Genomic DNA, 12,073 nt, shown 5'->3' with positions numbered 1-12,073 from the left:
TAGCTTGCACATCCCAGGACACTATAGGCAATTTAGCATAGCCAATCCACCTAACTTGCACGTTTTTTAAATGTGGAACGAAGCCACAGCACCAGGCAGAAAACCACGCAGACACAGGGAGAATGTGCAAACTCCACACAGACAGTCACCCAAGGGTGGAATTGAACCTCAATCATTGGCACTGTGAGGCAATAATGCTAACCACTGAGCCACCGTGCTGCCCTAAACATGCTGGTCTATAAAATCCAAAATCTATAATGATTAGCAACAAGTATAAATGTCCTTTCAAAACAAAACAATAAACATGTTTAAAAGTTATGCTTTGCATTAATATATATTTTGAACTGGGCAGAAGTTTTACATATACAAAAAATCCTGGCAAAATCATATCTCAGCTATTAAGGTAATGAATTGGTATGTTTTAAAAGGACAAATTGAGTTGGCCTTAAGCATTTGAAGCCTGAAAAGAGAACACAAGCTGGTATTGATTGACAACATTTTTTAAATGTGCAGAGAAGTAAGCAGACAATTTTTAGTTTATCGGCTTTCTCAGATGGAATTTGTTTTAATTCTCTAAGGAACAGTTTGTAAGAAACCAGAAACTTAAGAAACTTAAATTGCTGTATTGCCAAATGATAGGAAAGAAGGACTGAAAAATTCTGCACCGGTCATAGGAAGGGTCTTATTAAGCTGGAGAGGGTTCGGAACAGATTTACCAGGATGCTTGATATGGAAGGTGTGAGTTATAAAGAAAGGCTAGGACTTTCCTCACTGGAGCTTAGGAGGTTGAGGGGCAACCTTAAAGAAGTTTATAAAATAATGATGGGTGTAGATAGAGTTAATGGTAGTTGTCTTTTCCCTAGGATGGGAGACTTCAAGACTAGGGGCACATTTTTAAGGTGAGAGGAGAGAGATTTAAAAAAAACACTCATGGGGGGTAAATTTTTTTTAGAGGGTGGTTTGCTTGTGGAATGAACTTGCTGAGGAAGTGTTGGATGTTGATACAATTACAACATTTAAAAGACATTTGGATAAGTTCATGAATAGGAAAGTTTTGGAGGGATAGGAGGCAGGAGCAGGCAGGTGGGACTAGTTTAGTTTGGTATTATGGTTGGCATGGACTGGTTGAACCAAAGGGTTTGTTTCCATGCTGTATGACTCTATAACAGCTACAAGGTACAGGAAATTACATATATGGTCAACACCTCTTTCGGTATTGTCAAAAAGTGTCTCATTGTGGTTTGAACAAAGTATTGGAGCCTCATTAATCAACTGCAGTTTAAGTCTGATTTTTAGTAGCACAGTACGGTCTTGTCAGTTAAGAATCGTTCCCAAATTAGAAAGATCATTGCAAAGGTGATTTGATGCTTAGCGAAAGTAGGTTGGTTACCTGTTAGAATACGTGGCAGATGGTTAACCATTCACTATTGATTTTATACATAATTTCTTGTAGCTTGTGACTAATGTGTGTATTACTAATAGATATACTGTAACAGGTGAATTATATTGTTAACTAATATTCCTACGAATCTAGTAAAGATAGTAATGTTCATTTGAGCTTTGAATGTTGTCTCCTTATTTCTCAATTCTTGTTCAAACTATAGCAACCTGTCAGATTCTCACCACCTGCGAGCTCCCCTCCAAATCATACACTTTCTTGACCTCAAAATATATCATTGCTCCTTCATTGTTGCTGGGTAAAAGTCCTGAAACTCCCTCTCTAATGGCACTGTGGGTATTCCTACAGGAAATGGACTGCAGTGGTTCAAGATGGCAGTTCACCACCACCTTCTCAAAGGTAATTAGAAATGGGCAATAAATACTAGTCCAGTCAGTGATCCCCACATCCCAGGAGAGAATTTAAAAAAAAAAATTACTACTTTCACTGTCAGACCCTTGAAGTGTAAATCTTAATGTACCATATCCCACAAGAGTAAATGATATTTCTAAAAATCTGCACATAACTTACATTATAGCTGAAGTAAAAAATGTTCCCTTTTCCAATCCTAACTTATGTCACACATTTAGACAAAAAAAAACTAACAAAAATGTATTCTATTAGTTTAATGATAGGATAAAATTGTAGATCATCTTTTTCAACAATATATATCATTTCAAGAAACTAGGTTTTATTGGAAGATACAGATGGCCATGGTGAATAAATTTATATCAATTTCTATATACGGTGAACTGACCAAGCTTAAGACATCTTACTCAAGCAACTAGGCTTTCTGGTAATTTTGACAGTAAATGCATGACATGTTTCAAACTGAATGGAAATTATTTTGATATAATCCACCATTAATTCACAAGGGAGTGTGTGCAGCATTTTAGAACAGATCGCAAATGTCCTACTATAGGTCATAAATGCTATTAATTGACATCCATCACGTGATACAAAATATCAGTAAAAATTTCAAAAATGGTGACTAATTATGGACCTGATTATGGAAGTTAATGTAGTATTGTTTTCAAGTTGCACCATTATACACAAAGCATCTTATGATGGAAAATTAACACTATATGTAATGTTATTAGCTGTATATTCACAGATTGTTAAATGATACACAAATTACACATTTGAAAGGGCTGTAGAGATCAAATATGCCCTTATTGCTTTAAAAAAAATTAAAAAAAGGCATAAACTGTTGATGTCAATGTTGAACAACTGGTCAGATAATTTGTAAGATCACTAGCATGTAATCTATTGAATAGTATAATTGTGGATTGTGGATCCTTTTGTGCTGCCTGCTGCATCATGGATTCATTTGTGGGCAGCCAGAACATCACTGAAAACATTAAGGAAGAGGTGTGCATGGTGTGGCTTGAATATCAAAGCAGGACGGAACCGAATAGACTTTTCTCCACAGCCTCCAAGTACAATACCTAATGAGAGAAAAGTGAGTGGTCAAACCCATCAAATAACAATTCCAGATCAATTATTTACTTGGTCTAGCCTAGTCCATCTATTTTGCACGACTTTCAGGGGGTTAAACAAGTGTGGCGTGGGATGAAACTTTCACTTCACAGATACCATTTTGCTCCACATTACAGGGTCAGGCACTGGATAGGCACCCACACCATTCAAAGCACTACCCTAGGTGGCATCATGCTGCATGTTAGATGTCCCAGCTCTAAGGTGAAGAAGGGCTCCATTTTTCAATAGACTGTAAGCATTGCAACCTACCTTTTACATTTTAACATCGATCCCTTTATCGTTTAGCTATGTAAGATTGATACTGTAAATTTGCGTTGTAGTCCCCTCATCTGCAAATGCTGTCATAATCTAACCCATTTCTTGGCAGGTGCAGCATGCTCATGCCTCTGCTGTTAGCTGGCAACTGATATATGGAGAAAGGGAAGGGAATTTGATGGAAGAAAATTCAACTTCGTGTACAAACAAGGGCAGTTGAAATTTTATTCCTACACAGACTGATTTATAATGACATATTAAATAGCTGCCTCCACTTTTTGTAGCACTAAGTATTACTATACTACATTTTTGAATCTCAATCTCAAGGTAAGAATAATTGCTATAATTTTGAAACATTAAATTGAATAAATTAAGTTCATCTTGCATTTGACACTGATCCAACTCACCTTTATTTCTCATTTTCAGAACAAGTGTATTCCTTATTGCATCGTTGGGTGCATCTATAGAACAGAATGTCCCCTTCCCCCTGGCTTTACTCAAAATGTGTGGATAGAGAACCTGGAAAAGAGCATAGTAATTAAAGTCCATTAATATGTTGATGTGATGCCAATAACCAATAGCAATAAATAATGAGAATAATACATTTTACAAATGTTTTACTAAATTGAATCCTGAAAATTTTCTGTGCACTTTTGTAAATGGTTGAAATTTTAATTCTTTTTCATTTTAAATGTTACTATTTGCTCATAAACAAAAGTGGCCAGTCCTCTCATCTGATGTACCTGCCATATTTGAGTATGATTTTATTTACATAGAAATGTACTTTGGATTTGAAGTTTCTGCATCTCTTTCTGTTGCCTTGTGGTCTGCTGCCATTCCCAAGAGGATGTGACACGAATTAGAGTAAAGTTTTGTAACCATTGGTATGGGACCATTTTATTTTGTCCATACCACCTGCTGACAATGGCAGTGAATAGCTCCATGCTGTAACTGTACTATATTCATACCTTATTCTAAAGTATGTACAGCGCTATTGCTGATGAGGTTTGCTCCCTTTTCTTTGTTGGTGATTAAAAGCTAAAGGATGGCTAGGCTCAGCTTTAGGTTGTTGAACTGCCTTTAGATCTGTCTTTAGTCTGTTCCACATTGGTTGTAATGCTAGACTACACGATACAGATGTCTTCACAGTGCAGATGTGATTTAGTCTTCAGAAGGATTGTAATTGGTGACCACTTCTACCAATGTTATCATAACAGTAAGGTCAAATAGGTTTTCTTTGGAATACTGGAGAAGTGTCATGGGACTCAAAGCATTAACTCTGTTTCTCTCTCCATAGATGCTGTCAGATCTGCTGAGTTTCTTTGGCACCTTGTTTTTATTTGATATCTCCAGCAATCACAGTACCTTGCTTTTATTCAAGTACTTCCCTGTATTAATTCTTGCACCACTCTCTCAGAGGCCTAATTGGATTTTACATCCACCTGGACACTGCCAGGCCTGGCACACATTAAGCCACCCCATTAGAGACCAGTTAATATATATGCTTTCCACAGAGCTTCCTCCAAATAACATTTGACATGACTTGCCAGCCCAGGTGGTGGAGGTGATGGAATGGTTTGGTTGCTTACCAGCAGAAGATTTGGTTTACTCTGTTGAACTTAAAGTTACTTGACTTAATGGGGTCAATAATGACAATTCTCAGGACTAGTTCCAGCCTACTTTACAAAAACCTACATTTGGTCTATTCTGATCATTTCTCACTGTGCTGTTGCTCAGAGAGAACTGAAAAAAGTTGGTCGCCTGAAAAGGGTGAAAATATTATTTAAAAAAAGGACCATGTTTGATCTGACCCTCGTCTCTAACCTCATCTCAGAATCAACTATTAACATAATAGGTAACTATTAACAAAATCCTTCCAGTTACCTGGTGTCCTATGGCACACAAAAAACACAACAGAACAATTTGTGTAAAATGATTTTAGAATTCCGCAATACCACTCCAAATTGCCATGAGATATGAGAAATTGCAGGAATAATCTGGCCTTTGTTCAATGCAATAATGTTTTTGTGACTTGCTGTGTTTTTATAACATGGTAATATTGCCACAATGCAGACGCAAGACTTCCAAACAGCTGGTTCAAAGTCAATTGCAGAACTGCCATACTAAAATGGGTTTTCCTGTTAGTCTTAGTGAATCGAAGGATTTTTATATTTCGCTTGCAGCTGACTTCAGGAACCCAATGACATTAACAATGGTTTTGCAAAATATGTGATGGCTAAATTTCATACCAACCCTGAGTTCCTAATAATTTCAGACAACTCTGTGACACTTGTGTGATGTTCTTGTCAACTGCTCCAACCCCACTCCAAATGTAGAAATTACACCTTTAACTAAATAATTGTAACACCAGTCATTAAATCAATTTTCAAAATATTTCAGGTAAATAATATCTATTATGTCTCAATACAATAAGCACTGGATGCAAAAGAGAAAGCATGGTAGGATATCCAATTGTATAGTAAGATAATTATTTTTGTAGGTTTTCAAGTACACAATTAATTATTACCTGTAAATCCTTAAGACCCTGTAATAGGACCTTGCCACTTTCATTGACATTGTCCAAGAGTTTTTCTCTCCTAATAACATTAAGTACTTCAGAAAACATGAGATTTTTTGAAGGGTCTCCAAGCCATGTATTGAAAATCCTGTAGGGCTGTAACAAGATGCAATTTACAGATTATAACATGTAATAGAAAAAGATACATTACTTGATAAGATTTTTTGTTTGACTAAACAGTATAGTTTATCATTGAATTACAAATATGTTAAGTTCTATATCAGAAAGCATCTACATCAAAGATCTTCAAGAAAAGGTTCCAACAACGTTTTTAAAAAGTATAAAGTTCAGTGAAATTGCTTTTTTTAAATATATTATTTGGCATTTTCTTTTTCTTCGAGAAGCAGGAGTGCAATCCCACACATCACAGCAGCTTTCAAGAGGTTCAATCACCTAAGCATCCTAATGAGGTGGTGCTTGGCAGTGTGTTTTGTATTGGGGAGAAGCAGGAAAGTCACCTTTCACTGTCATGCAAACATACATTCTGACTTTCAAGATCTAAGGTGATGCAGCAAACAGTTTTTCCTGTAATAATTAAACTAATTTCAATGCTTTCAGTACTAGGGATAGCAGAAGACAATAAAACCGAGAAACATACTGCAGCGAATTGCTAGTTCTTTAAAGCAAAAACGATATTCTTAAAATTGCTTAGTTGTAGTAGTGAACTGATAATTGGTTTGTTTAACAAGCTCATGGAAAATTTGATTAGCAGCTCCTGCTGTTTGGGCACCATGGGTGCTGTGCAGGGATCAAATTGCACCCGTGTTGCACGCACATACTTTGAGCTAATCACACCATATATTAGTGTGGGTGCAGTGCTCAATGTAATCAAAGTAATCACAACTTTTGTGATATTCACCTGACAAACAGGATTTGGATTGCTTTATCTTCCAAAAAAATGGAAAGAACCTTTCTAACCCAAAAATTGTAAACTATTCCCATTTAGAAGGGAGCTTCAGCTGAGTGAAGCATGAGTAACAGACAACAGATTGAAGGCAAGCCCAGGGCTAGAATGTCACTCTAGGTTGGGTTAGTTAATTTCAGTTGCAATGAATAACTGACACTGAAATTAACCTCAACTCTGAGGCAGACTAAATCAATAAGAATTTCCTCTCCTAGTTGATGTTCAGTGGCTGATTTTCCTCAGTACAGTCTGCATCTCTGCTCCTATAAGTGCAAGGGAAGTAAAGTTGAATGGATATGACAGATACCTGTTTGGCCATCCACTGCCACATTTGGCTGGACTATGTAGAGCACTATTAGGACTTGCTTTCATCTGCTGAATCTACTCACTATTTTAGCGTCATCCTGGAATGCACAGTTAATCCCAGGGGTTTCTTTTTTCTTTTCTGTTCTTGTTTCGTCTACTATACCTCCAATAGCAAGTGCAAAGAGCTCAATAATTTCTTTGATTGAGATCATCCAATTAGCAGCTTCTAGCCTTCACTTTCTTTCACTGGCCCCAGAACCACACTTCCTCTGAAGTTCCTCACTGCCTTAGCCCAGAACTCTCATCTTTCTCCAGTTTCTTTTTCTTCCCTCATGCTTTCTCTAGGTGGAGATCCATCCACGTTATGCTCCCTCATCCCACTAAGCTATTGACTATCCATTTCTTGATTGATGTTGTTAATGGTTCTCTCTTTAGGTGTTGTCCCTACCTTTAAATCCTTTTAATGGATATAGGATTTAATTAAGCTATGGATTGGATTTTTGCCTTGGACTTCTGGATTTTCAATGTAAGGGTCAAGTGTAAGAAGTTACAATGTGCAAGGTGCAGTCACCTGGTAAACTGATTCCCTGGACACGAAAATTAATGCCAGAGGACAGGCTTTCTGTGAAACTAGGAATGACAGGCAGACTCTTTAAGCTGGAGGACTAATTGAATGTTCTCCAGCAAACTGTCTTTTTAGGTAGGGCATCCAAGATAGAGGTGCCTTCTCTCCAACTTCTTTAACTTTACAATAAAATAATTAAAGTACAAAAATGCCCTGGAGAACCGAGCTACCATTATTGTCGGGGAACCTATGTAAAAAGAACACTGTGGCTGCAGCTGAAAGCCGGCAGGTGGGGAGGGCCGAAAGACTGAGCATTAGCCCCCAGATCTGCTGCTGGAAGACTCTGACAATAGGCCTTATTAAACTTTAACAAACATTTGGCCAGGTAGCTGACCTGCTGTTACCCCTTCCTGACTCCATTCCCAAAACCAACTACCCTCCATGTCCGAGAGGAAAGGACCTGGGGCCAGCATGGTGCTGGCAATGTGATATTTCTCAGGCCCACCTCCCTGCTTGTCTCATGAAGAGCTAAAAGCCCTCTCCACAATACATTTTAACGCATCTTGTTTCAAATCTAACTAATGATTGAACATGAGCACATGTTTCAGGTAAAGCTCCTTCCATTGTTTGGATGGCACTGTACAAACCATTTCCACCAATTTCTTACCACATACACTCACCATGTCAGGCCTTAGCTCATCCTTGTAGAAGTAGCCTCCTGACAGCAACTTCTTACTGAAGGTGACAATATCTGCTGGATCGTCCAGGCCCCAGTGCTCGTGAGCCCAAAACTTGCCAGTGCTGCCGCCTCCCGTCTGTACTTCGTCACACAAGAAAGCACAGCCATGCTGATTGAACAATTTCAGGCAGACAGGGTAAGGTAGGTGAGGACAGAAAGCCAGAATTTCATACATTTGTGGCAATGATAAACACAATGTGACAATGGGTGATCTGCATGTGGCAGGGATGAAGCAACAGGAAAACAAAATGGCATGCAAGGAAGTGAAATAAAGACCATCAGTGTAATTACCAATTCCTATCACCTACCCATAATAATTAATGCGGTATGGAAGCCTGTGTTTTGCAATTGGTAAATATTATTTTCCAAGTATATTATGCTGAAAAATATTTTCTAGTGGACAGCATTTATCAAAAATGGACCATATGCAGCTATCACTGGTATTAAAATTTTACCTCCTTTAATGAGGAAATGTGTCAAGATCATTAAACAACTTTCAGCTGTGATGGCCTGATAAAACTATAATGCCTAATGAACAGGAGATAAATCTGTTTGTGTGAGCGTAGCTTAAGGTGTCTGCTGTAAATACATCAGATAGGGGGTAGTTCTGATTGATAAAAGTTCTCTCCCAGAGAATGAAAAAAAAGTTGAAGCTATAATGTTGTCAGTTTCTCCTGAAGTGGGGTAAAAATCAAGACAAATCAGGTTTTATAAAAGGAAACTCAGATGTATAAAGTCGCCATAGTCCTACTGGACTTAATGAGCGAGCAGCCCTAAAGAGACAGCTGGCTTGTGGTGGTTTAACCTGAGGGTCTCTGTACCTCAAGGGAGGGGAGAGGTTGAGAAGGTGGGACCTTTATGGTAAACTCAGCTGGTGTGGGAAATGAACCCACACATCAGTCGGCATCGCAAACCGGCCAACTGAGCGAACTGATCTATATATCGGGCTCCTGGAACTGAAAGTTAACATGCAGGAGATAACTTTTTTTCCAGTTAGAGGCTGTGCAATAAAAAATCAAAACAAGAGAGTCAATTCATGAAGTTGTCATTTACTGTTTTCAATTATTTTTACGGTCAAAGGTCTGATTGAGTGAAATCTGTTTCAATGAATACTCTGTTTGCTCACAGTTCCACAATACAGCAGATGATTAAGCAGCAAAAACCCTTGTATTACCATTTCTCAGCCAGCTAATAACTAAACTTTCTCATGGTGTCATCAGAGCAACCTGATTTCCTTAAAAAAACTTTCAATTAACAATTTACATAATTCTAAATCATGCCAAATTAATCTAAAAATGATCAAAACTATTAGCACACAAAAGTAAAACAGTGAAGTGTGTGGAAAACTACCAGATTAAATAATAAAAAGATTGTAGCCTTGATCAATAGATAAAAATCTACAGAATAATTTTCACCAACTGCAGTTTCAGCTCTGGAGGTTCCTTGTCTTGGGGGTATATTAGATTATATCCACAGGAAGCGAAGCAGAAATTTGGCATCAAAGCTGGTTCTACAGGGTCTCCACCTCTTTACGAACATTTCTGATCGAATTGAGAGTGGGCACTTTGTGTTCCTAACCTTCCATCTAATAGCAACGTCATAAGAAGGCACAGCTGGCAGGATGATATCACCTGTCACAAATTTTTGCTAGTTTGGCTATCTCTGTAGAGTGGTCATCAATGCTTGATTCTTAAAACTGAATTTTACTTTCAGATATACTGAATTTTCTAACCAGATTGGTCTATCTCATCACTACCACAGTAAGTACGTACTCTCATGTAGCTTGCCCACACCACATTATCCTCAAAATTTGGAATTTGGCAGGGCATGATGCGTCAGGTAGACAGAGGTCATGCTATTGCATTGCCTTACTTTTCAGTTGGACTGTGGGTTGAAGGAATTCAAGCCCATTTTGTTTCAGACATGAACATCCAGAACACATCAATTGACTCCATTTCTGTTTTACAGGAAAAAGTTCAATAAGTGGTACTTACCTTTTTGGCAATGTTACGCAATTTCTGGAAAAAGTCATCTGATGCGTGGTTGTCTCCCCCCTCAGACTGGATTGGCTCGACAATTATTGCAGCCACATTTCTACCCTTCTTTCTGAACTTTACTATTAAGTCTTCCACCTAGGTGTAGGTGAGAGTATGCATTTCTTGAAACAAAAAACTTTGGAGAATCTTTACATTCTTGATTTACTGACAAACCACAAATTTTGTAACTCAACTGATGAAATTATCTTCATTACACTCCATAGATATCCTATATACTGTACCAGTATTGCAGAAACAAATACTTCAGATGTATGCTATCATCTCCAGTACTTGCCCAAGTTACAGTAGTTACTGGGCATTCCATTGTTCAGGGTTGATGATATATTTTCATTTTCAAGAGTACTTCTAATAATTTAAAATATAACAATTGACTAATTATAACTGAAGCTTCAATCCATATTGACCTTGCCAATAAATCTGTCAGCAAACAGTTCAATCTGTTTTACAAAGCTGTGATGTATCTAGCATGATTCAGTACAAGTGGAATCCATTCTTACAGATGGCAGCTCATTCATATGTACTTACCTTCGTAATATCAGTCCATACTAGGCAGAATTGGTATGTCAGCCCAAACGTTCGGGGTTTTTTTTAGAAACATAAGTGGGCTATTCTACTTATTTCTTAAGCTACTACATGCTTAGTTTGCCAGGATAAAGCACTGTCCCTAAAGCTAACCATTTTGCAGTCCTGCCCAAAGCAGGTCTCCATTCTGGTACTGTCTGCTTTTGTTCATTTTGTCATCAACTTATTTAATACTACGAATATCTTCCAGGCTCACATTCTAAACCAGCTCTGCTGAATTTCTCCACCTACTGGTCAGGACAGAGTAACATTTATCAAGATTTACTACTGGTGCCTCATGTTATTTGTAAATTTGTGAAAATCTGTGAGAAGCAGATTGATATTTAGTGAATGAGGAAACAAGTACCCAAATGCATCCACAATCAGGTTGCGAAAAATCAAATGTTTATACAAGAACATATAGTTTAGCAAAACACGAGTAGTGGGTTGAAAGTGAAAAAATGTAATTAAAAACTGGCTGAACATTTGAATAAACATTCACATTAATCATGATCGTTCAGGGTAATTTTGTAGTATCCTGTGAAAATAAGGATGCAATCTTGTGCCCTCCCCAAGTCAGTTTGGTGTTGGGGGCGCCCCATCATTTTCCTACCTTCACAGATTAAGTCCACTGGGGCAGGACCCAGGGTGAGCTTCCTGCCTCTTAAGGACATGAGGCAACTACTTCCCATTTAAGGGTATTATCCCACAACTGATGGTATTAACCCAATGATGGTCACAGAACAAACAAAAACACAAATAGCTGGAGAAACCCAGCAGGGAGACACTTACTATCAAAACGGCGCTTCGATGAAACTGCATGAATGAATGTGTGAGAACTGTCAAAATCAGCAATAGTAAATGATATCTCATGATCCAGTTATGGGAGATCAGTTTATCATTCTCCACGTTTTTGTTTAGTACATGTATAATTTTTTATTTAGATCACATAGGTATAGTATTTTTAATAGCATTACTAACTTTAAAGACAAAAGGACTAACACCTCTTAATTATGCAAACCCAGAGCGGACAGACATTCTAATCCCATCAGAAGTAACAGCCAGCATTTAGCAAGTGCTTAAACCATCTCCTGCTTCCCCAGGACTGATGTCATGCAAACGCGTGTGCAATAGATACAATTTTGTGACACGATAGTACAAAAATTTTAA

The 12,073-nt window shown here is 37.8% G+C and overlaps 1 protein-coding gene across 1 annotated transcript in view; it reads right to left on the bottom strand.

Moving 5' to 3' along the window:
* Nucleotides 1-2,049: 2,049 nt before the first annotated feature.
* The window catches only part of abat (4-aminobutyrate aminotransferase), a 166,107-nt gene continuing 156,083 nt past the window's right edge, over nt 2,050-12,073 (bottom strand). Inside the window, exons 12-16 of the mRNA XM_048609726.1 lie at nt 10,280-10,417; nt 8,227-8,394; nt 5,721-5,867; nt 3,601-3,712; nt 2,050-2,886 (exon numbers count right to left, since the gene is read on the bottom strand). Coding sequence (XP_048465683.1) covers nt 2,765-2,886; nt 3,601-3,712; nt 5,721-5,867; nt 8,227-8,394; nt 10,280-10,417 — 687 coding nt within the window. The 3' untranslated portion in view covers nt 2,050-2,764. The remainder of the gene's footprint in view (nt 2,887-3,600; nt 3,713-5,720; nt 5,868-8,226; nt 8,395-10,279; nt 10,418-12,073) is intronic.

This window comes from Rhincodon typus, chromosome 21 (assembly GCF_021869965.1).
Source record: "Rhincodon typus isolate 14 chromosome 21, sRhiTyp1.1, whole genome shotgun sequence".
NCBI lineage: Eukaryota > Metazoa > Chordata > Chondrichthyes > Orectolobiformes > Rhincodontidae > Rhincodon > Rhincodon typus.
This window is presented reverse-complemented; position numbering and strand designations above follow the sequence as displayed.